At 45.9% G+C, this 27024-nt stretch overlaps 1 protein-coding gene across 1 annotated transcript in view; it reads left to right on the top strand.

Annotated features, from left to right (window-relative positions):
* Positions 1 to 241: 241 nt before the first annotated feature.
* Positions 242 to 27024, top strand: part of LOC122393440 (Kv channel-interacting protein 4-like) — a 45023-nt gene continuing 18240 nt past the window's right edge. The window contains exons 1-5 of the mRNA XM_043389446.1: positions 242 to 855; positions 10596 to 10720; positions 15986 to 16055; positions 18802 to 18872; positions 20879 to 21091. Of these exons, the coding sequence (XP_043245381.1) occupies positions 10604 to 10720; positions 15986 to 16055; positions 18802 to 18872; positions 20879 to 21091 (471 nt within the window). The 5' untranslated portion in view covers positions 242 to 855; positions 10596 to 10603. The remainder of the gene's footprint in view (positions 856 to 10595; positions 10721 to 15985; positions 16056 to 18801; positions 18873 to 20878; positions 21092 to 27024) is intronic.

Below are 27024 nucleotides of genomic sequence, written 5' to 3'. Positions count from 1 at the left end.
ACTTCTTCTTCATGTCTAACCTATTCAACTTCATGTCTAACATCAGAAGCTCAAGTTTTTTTTTCAACTCCCGTCCAGTCCAAACCCTTGCTCCTTCACTTCTCTCTCTCTTTCTTTTTCTCTCTATCTCTCTCTCCCTCCCTTCCCTCTCTCTCTCTCTCTCTCTCTCTCTCTCTCTCTCATTCTCTCTCTCCCCCACAGACTAATTAGCCCATCCACCTGCTTCCAAACCAGGCCCAGCCCCAGCTTCTGCAGCTCTATCTAGAGTTCAGCCCCAGTTCCACGTACAGCAGCTGCGTGTTAAGCCCAGCTCCAGCTCCTCCAGCTCCGTCCGGGCCCAGCTCCAGCCCCGCACCGGCCGGGACCGACGCTCCGGTGTCGGTGTCGTCGGCGCCGACCTGCGTCGCTAACGTCGCCTCTCCTTCGCCGACACGGAGCGGTGTCGGCGGCGACGGCAGTGCGGCGGTCGTCGGCGGCGGTGACGGCGGGCGGAAGGGCCGCAGCGCTGGAGCCAGTGTGGAGTATCGTGAGGTCTGATGGAGTCATGAGCTAGTGCTCGTTTAGTACTGACTGGATCCGTGGCTCTTGGTTGTGGACCGGACGGTTGGGTACTCCCGTCAGACAGTCAAACATCCATCCCAGACTGTCAGTCAGTCGGACAGACCGTTGCACGGTCCGATCAGACAGGTGATCATCACATCAGTCACCAGACCAGCTCAGCAGGCCGACCCGTCACTCCGCGCCAAGCCGGGCTGACCGCTCGCGGCTGACCTGAGCGGGCCACCACGGCGTCCAAGACGGGTCCGATCGCCTGGCTGCGTCAGCGGCTGACCGGCGGCCCTCCTGCCGTCGCCGGTAGGAATCCGTGTCTCTGTGTCTTCTGTAAATGTTCTCTCTGTCACCAGGATGTCTTCCGTGTCGCGAAATGTCCGCACTGCCCCCATTGCCCTATGTATGTCCATGCTATCCGTGTGATGTTCCTGATTTTCGAGGAATGTCCGTAGTGTTTTCAGGAAGTCCCTGATGCATCTCAGACGTCCCCGATGTTTTTTCTACATCCACTTTATCTAATCTGTCCGTACCGAGTGGAGGAGGGGGAAGAGATTCTTTCCGCCGGAAGTAATCAGACAAAAAGCGTGGCCTTCAATGTTGTCCAGGTGCACCATTTCTGTAATGTCACATCACTTAAGCAAAGTGCTACCTCGTGGAAGCCGATCGATCCTCAGAATATGGAGACATGTTCTGATTGATTCATAAGTTTTCATATTAGTTCGTTGAGCATATGTAAGTCATTAGTGAACAAACCGTCAAATTAACACAGGCACAAGATCTACATATGTCGTCAAGCAGCGTGGAGCTGCAGCAAAGCTCTAGTCCTTGGTACCTACTTCTACTCTCATCTGTGGTACTATGGTACTCTATGTTTCTATCTATGGTATGTACTACCGTACACGCAATGCTGCAGGCAGTTTGATATAGTTCAAAATAAATAAGCTTTAAAATGCTGTCGTTCTCGAAAGTAACTCCTTTTTAGAGATATCAATGACAATGGGTTTGGGTACCTATGTAGATTTATATCGCTAGGATAATGTCAGAAACATCATTAGATATTCTACCATTGCGTCCAAATATAAGACATTTTCTATTACCCTCACTATACCTAGGCATCGAGCTCCATCAGAGGCAATTACATACACACACGTGTCGGATGTCCGGACCGGAGCATTACACCATCCAGTCATTTACCAGGCTCCATTGGCCATCAGGTCATGAAGCGATGTGATCCACTGACGTCATGTCTCCTGTCGTGTCGTGTCGCGACTCAGGGAGCTGGTGTTCCGGGCTGACGGCCAACCCAGCAGACAACTGCAGGAGGAAGCTCTAATGAAGAACAGTGTACCCGTACACCTCCAGGGTGGCGGTGTGATCGGCTGGGGGACTTCATTACCCTTCTAGCGTGATCGGTGATCGTCCCAGCCGCTGCGACACACGGGCCAGTGGTGGACTCAACCCAATGTCTTCTTCTCGTTCTCTCACTCTGTAGTCCTGAGATGGTCTTAACAGACCGAAAGAACCTAGCACAACAAAACAAAACAAAGCCAGAAGCTCTGTCTGTGTGCGTAGAAAACTCCTGCCATTGTCTGGAGTATTCGAACATCCGCTGGAAGGGCGTCTGGCGACCACCGTCCATTGTCTGAATAGCCGGAAACGGAAACTTGAGCTCTGGGAAGGGAACGTCTGTAAAACACCGAACATTTTCTTTGGCTCGCGTACCTCTGGGATTTTTAGTGCTACAAGCCCTGCCGAGCGAATGTTTTCCTCGATCAAGTTAGGAGCAGCCGAGGCTGTCGTTTCGAAAGCTCGTCAAAGTAATTGTGAAATTACTTTAGACATGTTTGGGCCAGGTAAAATAAACTCATGTTCACACTACAAATGAGCACACCAACACACTAACATAAATAAACTACATAAATGGCATAAATATTTGAATGAGTCAGTGGTGACAAAGTTTTCAGACAAATGACTCACTAGCTCGTTGAGTACTAGAACTAGACCGGTGCAAAAAACAACGATGTCCTATTTTCATTTTTTCTTCTTTAGCTTGTAGTACCATTGGTTAGATTACTGAAGGTCTAGCATGAAAGCAATAGATAAAAACATAATATCCGCAAGTTGCAATAGCGCGACTGCTTTTATCAGCTGTCTTTTGTTTATTTCACCATGTGGCAGATCAGATAAAATGCGTCACGTTATGCATAGCGGTCAATTAATACGTTAGTAATTGATACGCAATCGTACATATACGATTATTACATTATTACATACTCGTTATCTGTACACTTCTGTCTCCTTCACACATGTGTTCCTTCTAATTCTCCCAATCATAGGTCTCTGTATATCAGCATCCCTCGGTATACGGATGTCTTGCCCCAACCTTCCCTAACCCTTTTTTATCATTCATCTAAATACAATGCTTCTATCCCTATCGAATACGCACTTAATTGTCATCGCTCATCATGCCATCAAACCATCAGTGTATCACCGTTTTATTACCAATTCTTACCACTACATGACATCCATGCCAGAGGCCAGAAAACGCCCCAGTGTCCACACGCCTTCCAGCACCTGAATTTACCATTCATGTGTCCAGCGGCGAAAGAGATGTTACAAACTGTTATCGGGAATGCATAATATTCGCCCAACGCCCATTGGCGAAAGCATCGGGGATGATAATTCCCTCCGCACCTTTTAGTTACTCGTATTATTATGACGCATACTGCTAACTAAATGGCTCATGTAGGTATAACAGTGTTAGCACTTTATAGAAGTTTATATAATTTCAGCTCATGCTATGTTGTGGAATTGGGGCGAATGACGGCAATTAGGTAAGTACTTGATATATGAAAAAATTAATGTCAGGCGGGAAAAAGAAATACATGCCGAGAGCATAAACGAATGACCAGACACAACACTAAGTGAATATATGTTCAGATAAAATATGGGCTCAAAACTCGGACAAGTTTTCGCAATCCATACTCAACATCACTGTACAGTTTTATAGGCTTACTGAGTCTGGTATTCATCGCTCGTTATTATTCACGGAGACAAGAGCTGACCTACCACTCGGAAACAGGCACGGAATCATAAAGTTTTCGTTCTGCTTCAGCTCCCGACCCGCCCAATGCGTTTCCCGCACGGCTCAGTAACTGCAGGCATCGGCAAAGCAACCGCGGGCGCGGCGCGTGTCATGCGGCACAGTATAACTGCAGGCGCTACAGGTGCCGTGCGGTACAGTATAACCACAGGCGCTACGAGTGCTGCCACCTAGCGGGAGGTATGGACACTACTGCACCGCCCGGCGAGATGCGACAGTTTGCGGATCTCGATCCGACCAGTGCCCAAAAACCTGTCACGAAGCATCACCAGATTGACATGCCGCCATATTTTCTTCAGTACCGATGTTAATACCGATGTTCTGAATAAGCCTGGATATCAAGTTATTCCGTGGAAGAGCTACAAACAATAATATCCACCAAAGAAGGTCATTTCTGAACCTGCGAGGAATGGGAATTTAGTAATAACTTGGCCGCCGCGGATATCATATGATTCCCTTGTATATGCTCAGTCGCAACGCATTTCTATTGGTGCAATGTGCTATTGATATGTTAACCCTCGCACGACCAGGCCATTTCTCATAACACGAACGACCAGGGGGGGGGGGGTTGTTACGACCCCCCCCCCCTGGCGTTTCGAAACGGAAGGTCGTAGAGCTTAGCGGAAAAAACCAACGGATTGCTCTCAACGAGATCTCGCGATTGGTGGTATATTTTTTGGTCCTAGGTCAACATTTGACCTACTTTTGACCGGTCAAAGGTCAAATTTTCGGAAAAATAGACTTTTTTCAACTTTCGGCGGCGATTGCGGCAAAACGGTGGGAGATATCGACTTGAAACCTTCACTATCGTGTTCCTTGATCAATTCTCTATCGTTTGGTATGTATTTCGTTTCCCTAGCTCTAAAAATGGCGCGTTGGGAGCGCCGGAAGTCGGCAAGGTCACAGTCGGCGGCAGAAATTCGAAAAATCAAAATTTAAATTTTTGAAATCTGATTGTATTTTTGGATTTGGGAGGTCCATTTGCTCCCTATAGAAGCTAATATTGCTGCATATTCCCATTGAGGTGACAAGAATTAGCAAAATAGTGGTTCGGGCGCTTTTCAAAAATAGTACCGGACGCTGTTCCTCTTGTGACGTCATAGCTCCGTGACCTGACCTGACCCGGTCAAATTTCTTATACCATATGATAGCCAATACTTGCCCCAACATGCATGGGAAGTTTCATCACGATCCATCAACCGATGTCCGTACCACCGGCAGGAAACCTCGGGCGTTGGCACTCAGTTTGTGAAAATCCGGCCGGAGGCTGTACCTCTTATGACGTCATAACTCCGTGACCTGACATGACCCGATCAATTTTTTTTCGGAAAAAGTTGCGCAAAGGTTGCCCCATAGGGTATTGAAAATTTCAGCCCGCTACGACAAGCCGTTTTGCGTGCACTTCGAAAAAACCTCAGGGGGGGGGTTGATACAACCCCCCCCCCCTAGGCGTTCTAGGGTTAATAGATAATTGAATGATATGTGAATGTGAATTGAAGCATTATAAATTAAAGCATTACGCGAGTATGCCAGTCTAGACTGCAGAGAAAATGAATTTATCAGCCACTTCAGCGTCATAAGTCACGATCTGTCTCCTAAACTTTGCATGCTTCAGGAAAAATATCACACACACACACAGATCGATATGTGATCACCTTTCGCAAAGAAATTCGAAATTTTTCGACTGTCCATTGTCCAAGGAGTACGCTCGAAATCTTTCCACGCCTCCATTGTCAGCTCAGCCTCTTGCCGCCAGTTTTAGTGAGACCGACGTCTCCCGGGGCGACTCGTATCAGTTCTGACCCGAGTGAGAGAGGGGGACAGACTTGCTGACGCGGCCTGTGGGAGCGATAAAACCCCGCCGCCGATCAGACCCGAGCTCCGGTCAGTGCCGCTATACGATAGGACAGGTTCGCTGGCGGCGGGACGGTGTGCTGAGAAAACGACTCCCGTCGGCGGCCAACCTCGAATGTGTCGAAGGGCGCTCTCGAGGTCACAACTGTTCCTGTGGTTGATGTATGATATTACTGTCATTCCCTCTGGATTTAAAGCCGCCATCGTTGTCATTGTTGTGGTAGAAAAAATCACTTGTCGTAAATTTGTAAATTAGTGCCTTTTAAGTACGCTGAACAGGATTATTAATTTCATATAACACACGATATAGCGAGGAACAGGTAACATGTACGAAGCAACATCTGTAGAGAAAGGGTGAGAATATGAACATGTTTCATTGAACCTTGGCTTATCCTATATGACAATAACGTTTGCTAAGGCCTTCAGCCGGGGGCATCCGCTGTTTTCATATGGTTATTAGCTCTTGGCTCATTTATTATCTAAGTATAGTTATTCTAGCTTTAAATACCTTGTTTCTATGACATAATCAAACATGCACAATACACACGTTATGAACGTTATCATTCAAGCGTGCTAAAAAGTGCGCTCTCCCACCACCCCCACCTAACTACATATTACTGTTTTGCGAGTGTAAGCGTAAGACGGTTACTTGTGGAAAATATTGGGGCTGCTTTTTCGAGAAACAAATCGATTGATTTCGTTGATGTCCTCTTAAGTTATCATAGACCTCAGAGGTCTATATGGTTAAATGCATAGATGTACGGTACGTGCTTTTCTGTCTGCTATCCACACGCGGTTGTTGCACGCGCTATCATCGAAACACTTTGAGAAGTGCTCGAAAGATACTCGTAGGTATCCACTGTAATGAGGAGCACTATGTGACTTGCGAACTTTTTAACCCTCGCCCCGTTGGGGGGGCCATTTTGGCCCCCCCCCCCTGTGGTTTTTCCTGAATAGCAAGAAAACGGCGGCGCGCAGCGCCGCCAAATTTTCAGTACCTTCCCGGGCATCAATTTGACACCTTCACACCAAATTTCAAGTCTTAGGTCACCTTAGGTCAGGAGTTATTGAGGTCAAACTGAGGTCATGTTCCAGCAAAAATGACCAAAAAACATGCAATCTTGAAACGCTCACCAAATCTACAGTTATCAAGCAATTTCAAAGTTCTTTATATGGTCTAGTAGACAAAAAGCGGCGCTACAAAACTGCTATCTCGGATTTTCAAAATTTTTGGTTTTTGACCAAAAAAAATTCAAAAAATTGATTTTTTTAGAAAAAAACTTTTAAAAAATCCAAAATTTTTCCGAATTTCGAAAAAAACCGGAATATATGTGATAGTCCCAGCGCTCTTCTATATACATACCAAATTTCAGATCGATATCTCGTTTTTTGGCCAAGTTATAGCGAAAAAACTGTTCAAAAATGATGACGTCAAATTTTTGAACTCAATTTTTAGCAATTCTAGACCATGTACGGCAAAACAAAGACGATCATTGAACTCCCCGTGACGAGCTGCATCGATTCGATACCCATTTTATGCAAAAATATTAACTTTGAAATTTGACCTAATTTGACCTGACCTTGACCTGACCTTGACCTGACCTTGACCTGACCTTGACCAAAACGTGATCTAAGCTGGCCCCAAAGGCTGCCTGACCCATATAATCGCATTTGTCATGTAAAATGGACCATAAAACCTGTATCACACGACACTTTCATATTGTGACCCCCCCGTGACCTGACCTCTGTGACCTGACCTGGTATCAGTGACCTCAAATAGCAAAATATGTGTTTGAAGAACATTTCCCCATCGATGATTTTCAATGAAATGCATTTTACTCGATTTTACAACGCATTTCTTGAAGTGCCTGTAAACGGTGAAAATTGGACCTTTGACCTGACCTGTTACGTCATCGGTTTGACCTAGGTCAATAAAATTGGGTCACAAGGTAGTTCCCCGTTGGGGCTATCCAGCGCCGTTTACCGCTTGTCGCTATGTTGCGTGGTTCTCGAGATCTTAGGGGGGGGGCCAAAATGGCCCCCCCCCCAACCGGGCGCGTTGCTCGGCAGAGCCCAACGGGGCGCGGGTTAAGCATAGGGTATGCCTTAAGCAGTGAATGGGTACTCGAACAGCCGCAAGATCCCTGAACCTCCTCCCTTGTGTGTGGTTACACAACTTTCAGAAAAAGTTTCAACTTCTTTCAAAGGGAGACTGTAAAAGAATTTCAAACACTAGCACGGCGCAGCTTTGTCAATTACACATTCAAGAGGCACTCCATTGGACTTATTCTTTCCTTGGAGAGCAAACACTAGACTCATAGATGAGATCGATCCAGCAAACGTTCAGACAATTTAGCGGCTGACGCGGGTGCGTGGCGCCGCAAACTTTGAGCGCCTATTCTTGTCGCCGGCTGAAACTGCTAGCCAAGTGTGGTTTGTGAATTTGATTGTGGCATAAGTTTGTGACAAGACGCCGTTAGCTGAACGACGTTCAAGATATGGAAGGTCTTGGCAGCATCATTAGAAATAAAATCATCGATAGAAACACGCAAAAATAGCTAGACCTAAAACGGATTGAGAATTCAGCCTATGTACACAGGTCACAGCATACCAAGTAACTAACAAATGAGACAAATAAGGGGATACTGTAGACAGCATGTTATTGAACGGGGAGAGGTGCTCGGAATGCATTTGGTGAGTCTGGTAGAGGTTTGTACTGCACATTGGAAGCTCGCACTCACCTCTGGTAGTCGGTGCCGCTATATACGCCCGAGTGGTGTAGCTTCAACCGAGTGGTGTAGTAGTATGCTCCTCTATTTCATTCTTGATGTGCATGCAAAGTGTTGCCCAATGCTATTAAAGTTGTAAATTTGCAGTGAATGGGAAGTAATTTCCGACAATTTCCAGGGGTTCTCATTTCATTTCGTGCGTCGTGCGATCAAAAAGATAACAGCAAGAGCCATATCCCTACCATACGCAAAAATAACATGCCAGCACTCAGTTCTTGAATGAAATTATTTTATTTGTACGACGAGACCATTACTATTCAAAATATTTGCTTTTACATTCTGCTTACGTGACAATGGTTAACAATTTTAATCGTTAGTCGCCTGCTTTCCTGGCATTTGACAGCTTCCAACAATTATATTTTAATTGATCTATACCCAATCGCATGCAAAAAAGGGCGTAAAAAGGAGTAGAAAAAGGAGTAATTTAACCCTCGCCGGCCGAGGGGGGGGGGCGGGTGCCGCCCCCCCCATAGGGTTTTTTCGCGATAGCTCCGAACACGCTGGCGATAGAGAGCTGAAACTTGGCATACCTGACCGTTGATCCAAGCCGCATCTTTTGACACCAACCGCATTTTTGGGTCAGGTCAGGTCACTGACCTATGACGTCATAAGTGAACCTCTGCACGGTCTTCAGATGTCGCAACTTCGCAACGCCCTCACTGCCAGAGGAGATGTCACAGGGAAATGAAACTTGCAGGATCTAGTATCCATTATGAGTCTCACAACTTCTATATCTCGGATTTTTCCTAAAGGTCATATGAGGTCAGGTCATTTTCGTGACCTCACCATTATAAGTCTATGGGAAAAATGAAAACTGCTATTCTGGCGCCGGGAACGATCTCCAACTATCTCAAGCACACAGAATCGTGATTTGATGCACTCCTTGCAAGGTTAGATGCGTCACTTTTGCAATGTTGACCTTCCGTGACGTCATTTATGACGTCATCAAGGTCATATTAGTTTTTCGTCAATACCTCCCGATCGAATTGAGCTAGCGAGTCGAGAAAGCCACCAATGGACTCAGGAAGACCTGCCGAATCGAATGATATGCGACATGACCTCTTTCGACCAACTTCGTGACCTGGGGGTGCTGACCTGACCTTGACCTGAGGTCAACACCCCAAGTTGACCTGACCCGAACAAAAAGTATATCATTCGACGCGCCTGAGCGAGGCGAACACGATGCTGCCAAAATCGCGGCTCTGCGGCCGTTTTTTGCGAAGTTATTCACCAAAAACTGAACCGTACCCTGGGGCACTTGACCTGACCTCAGAGGTCACCGGTTGACCTAGGACCTTAAAATCGGGTACCAATCTCTGCGTCTCGTAACGGCGCACACGCTCGTTTTTTTTCCGCGACGCGCTAGCTCCACCAGGGGCGAAACGGCGAGGGGGGGTCGTACCCGCCCCCCCCCCCTCGGCCGGCGCGTATGTAGAAAACCAATAGGTCCGGCGAGGGTTAAAGTTGCATGGACGCCTTATGATAGGTTAAAACGCTAGTCGTCCGAACGACTGTTGAGTGATAAGTTTTTAGAAGAGTTGGAGCTGTTAGTGGAAGTTACGCTCCCAGCCGTTGTTATCGCTCAAAGGGAACCATCAGCTCGTACGCCGCATTCTTCGGCACCTATTGTGATGCGTTATAGGCAATTGGCGAGTTGTGTGGGAGCTTTAATTCCGGAACGGGGTGTCCGGGAACTGCAAAGCGATATCGATTTCGGTCGCCGCCGGTCCCGGCCGCTCTGCCGCACGAGCTTATCGCCGTCCCACCGAGCGGCTGTGAGCTCGCAGCGCGGAGCAGCGCGCTAACCACGACCGCAGTCTTGGTCAATAGGAGCCAATTCGAAAATAGCATCGAATTACTTCCTACACAGCTGACAATTTACAGGGGTTTAATAAGATCTGGCTCCTTAGAAACTGCATCGTTTGCCTGTTGATCGTTTGTCGCTAGACAGTAATACCACGTTGTGTGGAAACCATAAACGGCTATACCGTGCTATCCTTGTTTGTGGGGCTGTGTCGGTGTGGTTTGAGAACATCCCCACCCTAGTGTTGTGTGATGTATCCGCCAATTTGTGGTGTTTAATACTGAATGGTCTTATTTCAGCATATTTTTTGTTAACGTCAAAACATTTTTTTGTTCGATCTTTAACCTCGTATCCAGTATTGTCCTGCTTATATTTTTCAATGGCCCTGAAAAAGACGCCAAATGGAGATAATCAACCACACTGTCTGAAATCCTCCGAAAAGTACGATTGTTTACTTTTTGGTGACCCGAACTCCCCTTCCTCGTCATTGCAGCTCCCGATATGGACCAGCTGCGACTCTACACTGCCCGCTACCGACCCGAGGAGCTCGACAAACTCACACGCAGCTCACGCTTCACGAGGAAGGAGATACAGTTCATGTACAGAGGTTTCAAACAGGTAAGGCCAACCATCCGTGTTCCTGACGTAACAGCTAGGTTTGTAAGTGGCTCTGAGCAGTTCAACTAACAGCAGAAGTAGCCTCGCATGGTCACTCCATCTCACTCTCAGTAAAATGGTATCACAACGCAACATCGAGCTGGCCCGTGCAAGCTTTTGGGCAAGCGATATGCTAAATACCATCAGTAGATGCAACCGTAAACATATGTACTTATATACGTCTATTTGGTCATTGCCAACACGCAAACACTGCCTGAATAGGTGTCTTGATTGATTATGCTTGCGTGTTTACGCGCTCGGATTCATGACTGAATAGGGATACAAATTACACGTTGCTTTTTATGGCATCCGACATACAATCATACACCCACATTCTGCCCGCCCAGGGATTTGTTTACTTTCAATTGGCAGACCTTGACAGAACATTTCAACAGGGCAGCTTCGACCCTCAACATTTGTGTTGAAACGTAGCATTGTCAACGCTGCAGAGCACATGAGAGTGTCATTACAACAGCTCCTCACTTACTTTAGCATTTCAGCGAGTGGCCGCGGTGGCGCCCCATGTTTCCGATGACCAGCAGAACTGAGTTCTAACTAACATGCTAACTTCTTAGCATTGAAACGCGTTTAATTGGTTTTGCCGGGAAATTTAAGAACGAGGCATTATGGAAAATATGGAAATAAGTGTATTGTGCCATGATAAACACAGAGTGCAGGGATTTTAACCTAAAACATACGTTTCTTTGTTTCATTAGAATGCGCACCCAAACTTATTCGTCCCGAGCTTTTGTCCGTATGTTTCATTTTGTCCTTACAACTTTCATTAGACGTTCTCATAGAGCACTGCTGTAGCCTTATAACATAGAAGCATCGTTTTTGAAGCACCATGTAATGCGCCATTTTTCACTCAGCACAAGATGACGCGCCCAGAAGCTGGCACAAGCCTGGATAACATGGGCATACAGTCCAATCACCGAGTCCTACTGGCCGGACAGCCGCAGGAGATGAGAGCAGCGTCGCGTTTTTATTCGAACTGGAAGCATTGGGCTCCTGTTCGCTCGTCATGAATGGTTGCTAACACCAGTCTTATCCATTAATGACATGACCATTTTAACGAGCTTTGCTTTGTTTCATAATTTTGGGTCCCAACTCACTCCCAAAGTTTATCAAATGGATTTATTGTTTTATTCTTTTACAAATAAACCAAATGCCAGGTCATTCTGTAAAAACAGGCCAACAAAATTGCCTGTAAGAAGTATGTTTATCATACGATTATCTTGCTGGAGTGTGGGCAACCTTTTTTGTGACGGGCCCTTGGATATAATCGTTTTCCTGTTACATTCTTTTTCTGACAGCTCTGAGCGAATTTCGCGGAAACGACAAAGACTGAATGTTTTTGCTCTTGCAAAGCGTGAGCCAAGATCACCGTTGACGTTCTCCCATACTTATTCTTTTAGAGGCTTTCCGCTTTCTAAATTGAACTGAATGCTGACAGAATAGCAAATAGATGACGTCGAGCGGCTGGCAAGCGACTAAGACCGCTTATCATAGCAAAGCCCAGCCACTCAGCCCACTGTCCAGCCACACAGTGTCAGTCACTCAGACCAGACACACAAGAGCTGAACTTCGCCGCACAGCCTATAGGCACACAGCACTGAGCCCAGGCACAGCATGCCTACTGGGAATTCAACGCAGAAAAGTTGCAGACTAATGTGCACTTTGGCTATAAGCCCTAACAGCACCACCAGTCTATTTTGTCTACGCTTTTGGTTAAAGTTATAGACACCAGAGGTCTGTGCACCGCCAGGTGTACAGATAACAGAGGTCTATGTTTAACTTAATTTTATGCATTCAATCATGCAGGTAAATTGACAGCCTTGTGGTTCTACAATATTTCAAAATACCTATTACGCTCTAGTTATGTTAAGTTTGAACAGTGTTAGGTGACGGTTGAAGCGTTATGTAATTGCATACTGTATTTACCTACGGTGTAAGTACAACGTAAACAGCATTGAACAAGAGTCCCAGTATAGCCTCGTGCAATAGCAACCTAGCTTCAACATTTAATAAGTGTCAAGCCTTCCTCAGCGCCACATTATTTGAACGAGTTCCACAAGTAACAGCTGCTGAGGCAATTACAAGTCCGTTCGCTGTTCCGTTAGAATCACGCTGGCAGCTTAGTGCCGCTCCCCATTGAAAGGCGGCGGGGGGCGTATGGTTGGCGGCCACGTAGACCGAATGTGGTCGGCAGACCGCGACGCCGTATTGATAAATGGAGCAGTCGGCCGCGAGTCGGTGCTGAAAAGACCGCACATATACCGCACAGCGAAAACGCTACAAAGCTGCCGCGGATTATGCGACACGCAAATCGCAGATTAACTGCGATGAATGCATATCGTTACGTGCTGGTTTCCTGATAACATCATCAAATGACCATAGGGTGTTATTTGCTAAATTTACTTCGTTAAGTGCCATATTTTATATATTTGCATTCAGCATTATGATTGACATAGAGCCATTGCACTTTAACCCTATTCCTGGCGGGCTCCGCCGGGACAAGAAACTGGGGGGGGGGGGCCGATTCGGCCCCCCCCCTGAGATCTCGAGAACGAAGCAAGATAGCGACAAGCGGTAAACGGCATCGGATACGCATGGACAAGGTCTACAATTTTTACAAAGGTCATTTTCAGGTCAGGTCAAAGATGACGTCACAGGGGTCGAAAAAGTCAAAATGGCGGCGCTAGATATGGAGAGAGTTTTTCTCGAATAACTTTCAAATTAGTCAAGATAGGAACAAACTAAGGGCATCATCGTGATCCTCTCGTCAATCCGCATCGAATGATATATATGTTGACCTCGAAAGGTCAAGGTCAAAGGTTGACCTCAGGTCACGTGACCTCGAGGTCATCATGTCATTCGATGCGTCTTGACGAGCTGAACACAATGAGACCATCCACGCGTCTGTATCTTGTTCATGTACGGAGTTATTGGCCAAAAACCTTTGGTGACCTTTGATGACGTCACATGACCTCACAGCTGCCCAACAGCAAAACAGACCTCAAGGTAGTGAAGGTTGATCGTATATGAAGTCATGTATGGTATATGGGGCCATTCCGACCCGTTTTAGTGGTAAAAACAGGGAGTTGATTTTTCCCCCATTGACTTATAATGGGGAGGTCGCGAAACTGACCTGACCTTAGGTCACCGATATCAAAATTCCGAGATATACAAATTGTACATACTGGCACCCTAACTAAAGCCTGAAGAGAAGAAATTGATCGGTCAAAAACTCTAGCTCTGGCGTGATTGCAAACTTTTCTGAGGTAGGGTCACCAAACCGCCTCTGGTGACCTGACCTGAGGTCAGATCAACTCAAAATTTTCAGACATGTTGCGTAGAAGCCTTTTAGGAAAAGTCAGAAAATTTGAGCTTCCTAGCTCAACGCGTTTGGGAGAAATAACCAAAAAACCTCAGGGGGGGGGCTCCTGAGGCCCCCCCCGCCAGGAATAGGGTTAAGTGCTACATGCAGTTTTGAAATCACCGAGTTGTTTTGAATCCTTGGTTGTTCACTCCAGGCCTGCATTTGATTATTTTATTTGCTCTTGTTTTTACGATCAGAATAACGTTCCCCTACTATAAGCTGAGAGCAGCTCTAAAAGAAGAGAAAGCAGTAAAACAGAATCAACAAAACAGAAGACAAGGCTCAAGGGAAAAACATATACACAAGGCGAAGCCGCTGAAAGCAAAACACACCGCCATAAGTCTGCTCGCTAACGGAAGGGCACGATCGGTCCCAAGCGTCTTATATTCATATTCCGCTGTAGCTGCATGCTGGTGACCTTTACAACAAATGGTAGCTATACAGCGAAACATCACATGCCCATAGAATGATTCTCACCTATTGGGTCATGGGCTCATACATTTTTTTATGGTTTTTACCATAGCGAATAAAGGTGGCGAACGTCCTCTTGCATGACAACAAATAATAATGTTTTAAATACCAATTCCTGCTTGTTGGTTCTCTAACATGTCACCAGAACTACCAATGGTTTCATATACAGCAAGGCAGCCAATAAAAAGGTGGCAGTGCAGTAAGTCAGGTAAGCAACTGCCTAGATTGCTGTTCTACACACAGAAAAATATTGACACCGTTAGCGGTGTAATTGCACAGTACATATCTGAGCACTTGAGGAAAGTTAATTTAGTCCCTTCCCCGCTTGAATTACTCGCGCTTCTAAATGAACACCAGGAAGAAGGTAATAGAACACTGTTAGGAGGGTTGGGTGTTTTACTACATGTAGCAAAACACCCAACCCTCCTAACAGTGTTCTATTACCTTCTTCCTGGTGTTCATTTAGAAGCGCGAGTAATTCAAGCGGGGAAGGGACTAAATTAACTTTCCTCAAGTGCTCAGATATGTACTGTGCAATTACACCGCTAACGGTGTTAATATTTTTCTGTGTGTATATTCTCCCTGTATCGGCGCATACCATTATCGTTGATGCCAACAAACAACTGACTAACTGCACCCTCATGACCTTTTATTGGGTCGTAGTCATACTGAACGTTCACAATCATTCTTTATGATCGTATAGCCCATGCGAATCCAACAATAATGTTCGCATCGGTATATGGTCAGAGTCCCTCGAACGCGCTCGGCGCAGCTCAGACCTATTGTTAGGCAAGATTGTTGATATGAATACGAATATGTGGAAACGGTAACTGCACTACCGAACACTCTATCGAACTGACCAATCTTACACTCATGTGAGTTACTTTTAACTTATAGTTAGATACCAGAGGTTCGCTGTAATGCACGCCTTCTCACGATGGGAACTGATGCAATCTTTACAAACCAGCGAGCATCCTTGTTTGAAACATGAGTAAATATTTGGGCTTCATGACAATCTCTGTACTAAAATTGTAATATTTATTGCAATTATCTTCTGTGTTGCAAACTCTGAAACCGTCATGCATATTTCATTTCACTTTGACGTGCAATTCATTAAAACGCGCTTACCATGTGATTACTACGGTCTATGTATTGATGATTTGACGAAATACCATGTGATTGACCATGTGCGCTTACCATGTGATTACTACGGTCTATGTATTGATGATTTGACGAAATAACGTCGACCAATTTAGCGGTATCACTAAACAACTTCGTTGAGCTATGACGAGATAATCAGTTTATGCATCATTTCGACACATGCCTGCATTGTCAGTACGTGCGATATATCGACTAAACTATTCTTTTTTCAGGAGTGTCCGTCGGGACTCGTTGACGAAGCCGCGTTCAAGCTCATCTTCTCTCAGTACTTCCCCCAAGGCGGTGAGTAGCCAGAGATGCAATCTAAAAAATGATATTTGGTAAAATATTGAGCAAGGAAGAAGACAGTGGAATAGAAAGCACATGGGATGGGCACGCTTCAGCAGACTACCTCACAAGCATAACTCTGGGACTGACTGAGGAGATCTTTCGGCGCCTTAATGCATATATAAGGAAGCAAAACAAGACTATGATTTTCAGCACAATCACCACAACGTTTTTTGTAGTTTTTCTTTTAATGCTAAAAGGAGTTGTTTTATTTTTTAATGGTTAGAACAAATATCAAATTCAAACGAACATAACAGGAACTCGGAGACGTTATGCAGAGAATAGAGGTTCAAACAATGCGCGGGCTGGATCAACACATTTCAGCTGCCCACCATTGTTGGAGGCCTCGGAGCGTGACATTTTTCGGCGCGGGCACGGCACAGAGCGGCGATAAAGGGAGTCGTCGGCCGGAGGCCATTGACGGAGTGCTTCCGGTGACGCCGGAGCGGGTCGAGCCGCTGCAGTTGACTGCCGTCCCCGGCGGACGGGCGTTATCGGCCGCCGCGCCGGGCGCGCGGCGCGCGGCCCCACAGCCGACCTCCTTAGGAGCGGACGGGCACATCGTCTGCGCTACGAGTCGCTTAAAGGGACCCTCCCACCTTAACATTAGATTTGAGTTGAGATAGCCAAAATGGGGTCCCTGGCTCACAATTACCGGTTTCGGCACTCACAACATCGAGCAATGCCTTAAATCGGAAATATTGAATTTCAAAATTGCAGCATTTTGATTCAGAGGGGCTAATGCTTAGGAATACCCCTCTGAATGTGTGACGTCAGCGCAAATATCTAACGATTTTTAAATGTTTGACTAAAACGTTTTGTAGCACGCGGTGGTATATGCTATTTGCGCGCAACATCTGCCGCAAACGCCGCACTTCTAAAATAAAGTCGCTAGAAACAGCGGAGATCCCAAAAAAGTAAACAAAAGTAAAAGTCTAATATCTTGAAAACCGGTGAATATTTTTCGGTGAAATTTGGTAGATATTCGTTTTCGCTCTTTCTGAACCGAGCGACATCACTTTCATGCCAATTCATAAACTTTTTTGAAGGTGGGAGGGTCCCTTTAACCCGCGCCCCACTGGGGTCTGCGTATAACACGCCCTACTGGGGGGGGGGGGCTATTCATAGCCCCCCCTCCTAACTCCGAAACTACTGGGCCGATCGTCAAAATTCAAACGGCGTCTGATAGCCCCGGAAAAACTGTCGAGCGGAACCTAATTTCATTGACCTCGAGGTCACCGATGACGTCACAGGTCAAGGTCAAAGTAAAAATTATTAGCATTTTGGCTTGATCACTTTTTGGGCTCTGGCCGCCGTCTTACAAGTCAGATCAGGCTCATTTTTGGATCACACACTCGGGAACAGATGCTCTAGTTACCCTGAGGGTACCAAACTTGTACTTTCATTTTCAGGTCAAGGTCAGGTCATCACAGGTCACGAAAATATTATATAATGCGTCGGTCACGTGACACATGTTTCATGGTCCATTTAGGTCAGAGATTTCGAATTTGATGTCGTCTGTGTTATTCGAGGTCATTTTGTGTCGAATTTAGCTTATGTTAGGTCACTTTCAGGTCAAAAAAGGTCAAATTTTGAAGTTGAAATTTTTCAAAAAAAAAGGTGTCTATTGGATGCAGTTTGAGCTCAGGAACACGATGGTGCTATTTATATTGGCGTACGATGTCAAATACGTGCTGAAAAATTGATTTGAAAAATTAATAATTGTGAATTTTTTGCAATAATGCGTAAAACTTGGCCATTTTTGAAGATATTTAGCTAAAACTTGCTAGAGCTAGTCATAATAATGCGTTCTATCACATATATTCCCGTTTTTTTGAAAAGTCAAAAACTTTTTGAAAAAAAATGTAAAAATATAAATTTTGGATATTATTATATAAAATTTTCAAAATTTTCAAAATTTCGAAAATCCGAGACGGCAGTTTGATAGCGCAGTCTATTCTGAGTCCTCTCATGCAAAGAAATTGGATCTAGCTTAAAAACTGAGCTCTTGGGAGCGATTGCTGTGGTTCAATGTTTTGCGTCGAAATCGGCCGAACATGACGTCACTCTGACGTCATTTCCGGCCGACCTATAGTAGGTACGAAGTTCAAATTTTGACACAAGGTGTCAAATTGATGCAGCCTAAGGTACTGAAAGTTTGGCGTCGATACGTCAAGCGGTTTGGAAGTTATTGCAGAAAAACGGGAGGGGGGGGCTATAAATAGCCCCCCCCCCCCAGTGGGGCGCGGGTTAATGAGGAACGGAGACGGCGGAGAGCGCCATTCCAGTTTACAGGTCCCTAACGGACGCCCATTGAGAGCCGTGATGTGTCGATGTTGAGCGAGTATGAGTATGAAGAGTATGAAGCGTAACTCGACAGTTTATTTCAGCATATTTTATCAGAAAAAATATCTTCCACCAATGTATGCATATCAACCTTGTTTAGCATGTCATGTGGAAAACGAATAGTGACTGTATCTATGAGGATTCTAATTTAATCTCTCGAACGAAGCTAGCGCATTTCAATGGGACATATGTATGTATGTAACTAAGGCTTACTTCTGATATTTGTCGGTACCTACATTGAATGTGGTTGAAGAGACGATGGCATTCCTTGGTTGAAGCGTCTACGTCTAGGCCAATGCAGTCAGCAGCAGCTAAGCATTTTAGAAGACAACGCTTGCACTGGTTTTGCCCGCAGATGCCAACCAGTACGCTCACTACGTGTTCAACACGCTGAGGCCCAATCAGTGTGGACAAATCAACTTCGAGGTAAGTTGAAAGCCAACAGAAAATATGCACTGTATATTCTGATGGTCACATGCTTTTTGCTATATCACCGATTAGGTTTCGAGACTTTCTTAAGACCTAAGAGCTAACTAGTGGGAAAACGACGAGTTTCGCCGGCAGTAATGTTTCATAATTTCTCCTTTTTCATCTCTTTTTTTCACCACCAAGAGCCACTGCACTTCCGGCAACGATGACGTCATGCTTCTCCGCCGCTGATTTATGATGACACAGTGGGTCGATGCTCCGACACAAAGTGTCAATGGCCACCCATAAGAGATCACTTTTAACGGGATTGGTCGACCATCGACGGGATTTCTAAATCTTACCATGGGGATCGCTGTAATAAATACCAAGCTGATGTGATGTTTATGAGCTGTAACAGGCGACAGGAGGAAAGAGCGCCCGGCCCGGCAGTGACCATAAATCAATGGCCAAATTGAAACCGCCAGCAATATCTCGGGGCATAATATCACTTCGCTGCCAGTATTTCAACAATTACAGGGCCGCAAAACTGTTGTGTTTCACTGTTGCTCTCATCGAATGACATATCACATAAGCTGTATCGTCGTAGTTTTGTTCAATTATTTCAACTGAAACTACAGAGAAAGCTTGAGCTGAAACAACTGAAACTGAAACTGAGAAAGCTTCATCCACAAGATTCGATTATGTATAATGTTCATGTCTATTAAGTGCTTGAACAGATGTGAGTTACCACATGAGTAGACTCTTAAGCACTGCATCTCTTTCGGGTAACTGACGGCCCTGTGTAACTGACGGCCCCTATGTAGCTAACAGCCCCTGTGTAACCGACGGTCCCTGTGTAACTGACGGCCCTGTGTAACTGACGACCCCTGTGTAACTGACGGCCCCTGTGTAACTGACGACCCCTGTGTAACTGACGGCCCCTGTGTAGCTAACAGTTCCTGTGTAACTGACGGCCCCTGTGTAACTGACGGCCCCTGTGTAACTGACGGATCCTGTGTAACTGACGGCCCCTGTGTAGCTAACAGCCCCTGTGTAACTGACGGCCCCTGTGTAGCTTAACTAACAGTCCCTGTGTAACTGACGGCCCCTGTGTAGCTAACAGCCCCTGTGTAACTGACGGCCCCGGGCCCTGTGTAACTGACGGCCCTGTGCTGACGCCCTGTGTAACTGACGGCCCCTGTGTAGCTAGCAGTCCCTGTGTAGCTAACAGTCCCTCTATGGTCACTTACACAGTCCCTGTGTAACTGACGGCCCCTGTGTAACTGACGGACCGTGTGTAACTGACGGCCCTGCGCTGACGCCCTGTGTTACTGACGGCCCCTGTGTAGCTAACAGTCCCTGTGTAACCGAGACGGCCCCTGTGTAGCTAACAGTCCCTGAGTAGCTGACACCCTGTGTAACTGACGGACCCTGTGTAACTGACGGCCCCTGTGTAACTGACGGCCCCTGTGTAGCTTAACTAACAGTCCCTGTGTAACTGACGGCCCCTGTGTAGCTAACAGCCCCTGTGTAACTGACGGCCCTGTGCTGACGCCCTGTGTAACTGACGGCCCCTGTGTAGCTAGCAGTCCCTGTGTAGCTAACAGTCCCTCTATGGTCACTTACACAGTCCCTGTGTAACTGACGGCCCCTGTGTAACTGACGGACCGTGTGTAACTGACGGCCCTGCGCTGACGCCCTGTGTTACTGACGGCCCCTGTGTAGCTAACAGTCCCTGTGTAACCGAGACGGCCCCTGTGTAGCTAACAGTCCCTGAGTAGCTGACACCCTGTGTAACTGACGGACCCTGTGTAACTGACGGCCCCTGTGTAACTGACGGCCCCTGTGTAACTGACGGACCCTGTGCAACTGAAGGCCCCTGTGTAACTGACGGCCCCTCAGTGTAATTGACGGCCCCTGTGTAACTGACGACCCCTGTGTTACTGACGGCCCCTTGTAACTGACCGCCCCTGTGTAACTAACCGTTGCAAAGCTGACGATCCCCTCCACCCTGCCGGCGGCAGGACTTTCTTCACGCGCTGTCGCGGGTGTCGCGCGGCACCACCGACGAGAAGGTGCGCTGGGTGTTTGACCTGTACGACCTGGACGGCGACGGGCTCATCACCAAGCACGAGATGCAGCTGGTGGTCACCGCCATCTACGACATGCTGGGGCGCCAGGTGGTGCCGCGCATCGACCCGAACGCGGCCAGAAGTCATGTGGACACCATCTTCCATGTGAGTTGTTAACACACTATAGTCAAATCACTCGCTGCTGTAGACTGACAAGGTGGGAGGGTAGAGGGAGTGATAGAGGGAGAGAGAGAGAGAGAGAGAGAGAGAGAGAGAGAGAGAGAGAGAGAGAGAGAGAGAGAGAGAGGGAGAGAGAGAGAGAGTGAGAGAGAGTGAGAGAGAGTGAGAGAGAGGGGGGAAGAGAGGAGAGAGTGGGAACCCGTTTAGCAAAGTTTTGATCCTTTGAAAACCTCAGATCCAGATAGTTTATGATAGGTCACGATGAACTGCGTATCTATCATCATAATCAAAAAGCTGTAAAAGTAACAATTAACTTTTTATTTTGAGAGGTGTCTGATCTACCTATCTAACATTATTTGCTGGAAGATTCCTCGCCGTCACCATACCATCATCTCTTTATTTTTTTTCCGTTTCCTTTTGTTATGGAAGTGATGCCATGCTTTAAGCTAAAAGCTGATACCTTTTCAACATACCTGGTAGTGGTGCCAATTTCATGAAATTTCAATTCCAATTCCGATCCAATTCCAAGAAATTGCCAAGTAAATTTCCAATTTTGTCCAAAGCGGGGACTATTCCAATTTTTAGCGATTTTTGAATTTTTTGCGTAAATTATAAAAGTGTTTAAAAGCGTTTTAAAGGCCTCCGTTTTAAAATTTTTAATTTTAAAGGCCTTGTGTTCCGATTAATTTCCAAAAATGTTAAGAATTCCGTCCAAATTCCAAATTGGAATTGGACAAAAATTGGAATTCCAAGAAAAGAAATTCAGATTGGCACCAATAATACCTGGGCTTGTGATGATGACAAATGCACTCAATCGATGAAGGAAAGCATAAACATTTTCCAATAGCATTGGAATGTGACATGGTGGCAATATGTTGTCCAACGCCCATCGCTTCATCACTGATGACCCTTCATCATGCTCAACAATTCTGAGACCCTTCAACGTTTTGTCGATGTCGCAATCTGGATACGGGACAAAAAGACTGCACTTAAGTAATTCTGCCTTAGCCAAGACCGACGAGCCCCTAGGATGCTTTGTTTGTCCCAAGAAATTGAGATTTATGGACATTGGTGCCTATCGATAGAAGCTCTACTCATTCCATTTGGCGTGATTTATTAGTCAAGCCGATTGGAAGCAAGGTTGGGGAAAACATCCACCACAGGCTGAAAACGATAACGGTTGTCTATATTCACTCTACTCAAAGGAGATTTAACAGCCTTATAGAGAACTGCGCGCTCATCTAGAGGGGTCCGTCATCCCTCGGCCCTCTTCATCGGCGCCGATGCTGGCCGGGGGCACAGCTCGTCGATCGGTTGGCAGCGGTTCTCTCAGCTGGCGGTGACACGCCGCCACCCGGCTCCCGTTGGCAGCGCGCGGCGCGGCGGCGCACCGGTCGACAGTCGCGCGGCGAGCACGACACCCATCGGATACCACTCAGGCCCGACGCCATGGTCGGGCCTGGCCGGCGCCGGCGTCCGACGCCAATGCGGCGCTCAGATACCGGACTGCAATAAGGCGACACGTTCGATGGCAAGTTGTGGTGACAACGCCGCCTCCAAACGAGCGCGATCCTGCCCGGACTCGGGCCGTTTCTCAGAAACGGCTCCAATTCGGCTTCAGCCGGCGGATGGAAAATTGAAACCGAACGCACCAGACCGAGAGGCATGTGTCATGAGCATTTCAATAAATACTGAGGATACTGCCGAGGGAGCCACCGTTATTGATATACATACTAGCAGGCTCAGTCAACAGCAACGTTTTAGCCAAAACGAACGCAAGCAGTCTAGTTTATGTAGTAGCCATTTCGCTATGACGGACATTTCCTGCAAACATGAAATATAATTTTTCTTAGATCTTACCCTTTTACTTGATGACATATTCTGGGACTTTGGCGATTCTGCTTAAACTCATATTATATAACCCCTGTAGGCAAACGATAGAATCTCGATAGATCTCGCCCACATCCTCGATGACTCTTAGCAACCACAGCCAAAACATCGCTATAGATGATGTCGCACGGAGACTGCCTCAAAGATGCCGATCGATGTCGAACTCAAGCACAGACCGGAACTGACTCGTTTCCAGTAACGGCTGGCGCCGAGTCGGCCGTGGTGTTTGGTGCAAGTGCGCTCCGTGAGACCTGCCAAACACCGTGTCGGTGCTAGCGCACACCGACAGATGTTTATTTGGGGACGCATACAGCCGCCAACATCATTAGCTCGCGTAATTTAAGGCCTAACAGCAAATTGCTCAACAATCCCGTGTTGAAGGATAACTGCTTCGGTACAAAACTGGAAGAGTAAACACACTTTTTTGCGCTGTGACTCCACTGTGCAGCGAAGGTAACAAGTGCAATACCTCCAAAAACTTCCAAATTACGATAGCATATGCACTGTGTGTGTGTGCGTGTGCGCAGTTCACGCATTTAGAAGCGTCGTGAAAGGTGAAGAGACGAGCAAAACTTGTTTAATCAGTGCAAGATGAAAAACACCTATTATACGTGCGGATTGAGTGAAATAAAGTTTTCATTCCTTATTGCTTTGTTTCGACCCATAAAAGAAGATAGCAAATACGAACTCAAAGCAACTGTATTAACTCGCGCACTAACGGCCTCCGCGCCAACTTCGCACCGACGGGGAATGGCGGATAACCGCCCCCCTTAGATCTCGAGAAGGGGCAAGCTAGCGACAAGCGGTAAAAGACATTGGATACAGAAGGACAAGGGCTACAATGATTTCAAATGACATTTTCAGGTGAGGTCAAAAGCGACTTCACAGGGGTCAAAATAGTCAAAATAGCGGCGCTAGAGATTAAGAGAGTTTTCGATCATAACTTTTGAAGTAATCATGCTATAGGAATGAACTAATGACACCGTCGTGATCCGCTCGTCAATCCGCATAGAACAATTATGTGTTGACTCGTAAGGTCAAGGTAAAAAGTTGACCTCACGTCGTGTGACCTCAAACGATGACACAGTGTCAACGAATTTGAGGGAAACTTCGTTTTCAATGTTACCGAGTTAAATCGCGTAAGCGGTTCTGTCTATGATATAGTTATACGTTACATTTCAATGCAAGTTTGACGGCATGACATCACCACTGTTCTAACGTCTAGCTTCAAAACGTGCCAATGAATATTGTCGGGAATAAATCACATGTTGAAATTAGCCGACGTTCGATTTTCTCAAGTTCAGTTTTTGCCCGTTTTGGTCAAGGCCGTATATGTTTTGGTGGTTAAAACACGTGCTTCTTCGGAAAACATGGAGCCAGAGCCCTTTTGAATAAAAACAGTTTATACCTATGGCCTTTTTCATACATCCTGCAACATTCATAGGGCTAGGGCTATGTCCCCTACATACTGTGGCCCACGGTGACAAAGTTGCAAAAGAAGTGATTTGAGGTTTGGTCATTCAAAGTGACCTGATGACCTGAACTTTCAAGGTAGGAGGTCATAACTTGCACACAAATGTGTGAAATTAATGAAGAAATAGCCATGTCAAATTTCTCGGGGCTGCACGCGGCGTTTTTCACTATTCATGAAAACCCCCCAGAGAGGAGCGGATATCCACCCCTGCCCGTCCGTGCGCGATTTTAGAAGAAACATCTAAAGAACTTCACCGATCATAATTTAGAGTAGGTATAGGTACAGCATATCGCCAAACCCTTGTTTTGTATCATGCTCCTTACGGGTATATGACATCATGAACATAATGTTTTAATTGATTTGATGATTTTTCCTAAGTTAAAGAAAAATGGCCGACTTTATCTGGCAGGATACATTTTAAAGCGCTGTAAACAAAGTGCTTGCCTGTGCCATATTCATGTTATTTGCATATCTTAATTCTCTCATTTTCTTTATGTCTCCCCGGAATCATATAACGGATTCACTTTCCATATAAAGTGAGCTTATCTACTACACCTAGGCCGAGGCTGTAATTACAAGAAAGTTTACGTTGTGGATTAAGTTAAGCGTTTGAAACCTGATTTTTTAAAAGGTCAGAATTGTGCCTTTTTAGTAGTGGGACCCGTGGGACCGGGTTATTCGTCATTGCGTCTGTGTCTACAGTACATAGATATTTCTATCTCGCAATCCTCAATCCTCATACATATAAGACACCTCAGGGTGTCCCGTAAGCCTATTGACACATCTCCCATGCCATGAAGCGCATGAGAACCAGCCAAAAATCTTAGGTTTTGACGCTTATGCGTACACTACACATAAATATATGGTTCGTTTGGTGTACCTGATGCTTAGGTATGTGACATGGTTTGACAACTAATTTGGAATGTTGTTAACCAAACCCTTTGTTGTAGCTTCAAATATATTTGCCCATACCGATTTCAGTCGCTCCGTCAGTTGACGGAGGCTAATAAATGGCTACTTACTTTCAATCTCCTGACCTCGTTCCTGACCGAACGGAAAGCGCCAGAGGTAATTTTTTGCATCATGTCGTAGCAGAATGTATCGCCGACCTCAGGAAAGCTTTTTTTTTAACGGCCGAAACCTGTCCCATCATGCGGTTTTGTCGGATGTTTTTTTTTTGTCCGGCAGAACTAGCGATTCTCAGATCTGCCTTTGTGAACTTCAAAGGTCAAATGTTTTATAATTCAACAGATTTTCGGACCAATTGTCCTTAGCAGGACCATTTTCGTGTTATTTTCCTAAAATCGCTGCTTAACAGATATCAAAAAATTTGAGCGATGCTTTCTATTTATTTTACGATGACCGATCGACCCACTATTTTTGAAACTGAGTAGCCTTTGCTAGTGAGCTCTATTGACAGTCTTAAATAGTTTTGCCACTGCATTTTCAGTTACTTTCCGTAGTACGCGAGCCTGCTGTCGTAACTTGCATGGACAAGTTCGAGTAAATGAATGCCATAGATCATGTCATCGCTGTGGTTGCTGTTGCCGAGGGGTGCTCTTCGTCGCCGTTGCTGCTGTTGTACCTGCTTGCAGCTCACCAGGCTTGCCGGCATCCTGCTGTATATACAACTGGGGTAGGTTGTATTTCACAGTTTTTCAAGAAAGAAGGGCCTGGCCTAAAATTTAGTTGAAAATCCTGCAAATAAACAGCATCAATAATCAAATATTATTATCTTGATTTGGCTCATAGCGACCTGTCAATAATGATAGGTATATGAATCATTAAAAAATCCTTGCTGATATTCTTCAACCTTTTTATGACAAATCTTGAATTTTCCAATTTTCTTTTCAATCCTTTTTAAGAACACCTCACTCAAATACCAATTTCCGAAATCCAGATCGATATATGCAGCCCGGCAGAATTTTGCAAGGCTTCTCGTTGCTTACAATACAGGGATGAGCCAAATCAGTCGTGTTTCGCGAAAATGAGCCGATTTGGAAACGGCATTTACTCGCAAAGTAGGGCACGGGTGTGCATTTTACCTATATTGCTAGGCTCAGAAATTTCCGGGGAACTCAACCATATACAATTTATACCGATTCCTTTCAATTTATCACACCCTGGTAATCCCTTTAATATGGATCACATTGGTATGGCCAGAATCTAGTTAAGTTTAAAAATCAAGCGTCGTCATCGTGCGAAGCATTAGGGTGGCCGCTTTGCCCACTCTCCCCTACTCCTGGAACGAAGAGTTTCGCAACTCACCTGATTTTGCGACCTCCATTCTCATGTGTGACCCATGCAATGGCCAGAGGTAAACGCTTTTTGTGAGCTCGTGAAGGGTCGAATGCATTTGAGAACAACTACTCTGCTTGAGGACGGCTGTCACCATTGCCTATGTAAAGTGTCGACGTTGAATTTCAGGCTGATTCAGAAGTATTGACGAAAAAGCACGCGGTTGGAGCTTGTCAACAATTTTTCAGGACACCCTATAGATGCAAAGACAAATTTGTTTATGTCTTTGCGTCCCACCATGAGGTGCAATCAAGCG

This window comes from Amphibalanus amphitrite, unplaced genomic scaffold, assembly GCF_019059575.1.
Source record: "Amphibalanus amphitrite isolate SeventyFive unplaced genomic scaffold, NRLGWU_Aamphi_draft 000535F_arrow, whole genome shotgun sequence".
NCBI lineage: Eukaryota > Metazoa > Arthropoda > Thecostraca > Balanomorpha > Balanidae > Amphibalanus > Amphibalanus amphitrite.
The sequence above is the reverse complement of the archived record's forward strand: the minus strand, read 5'-3'. Positions and strand labels throughout refer to the sequence as shown.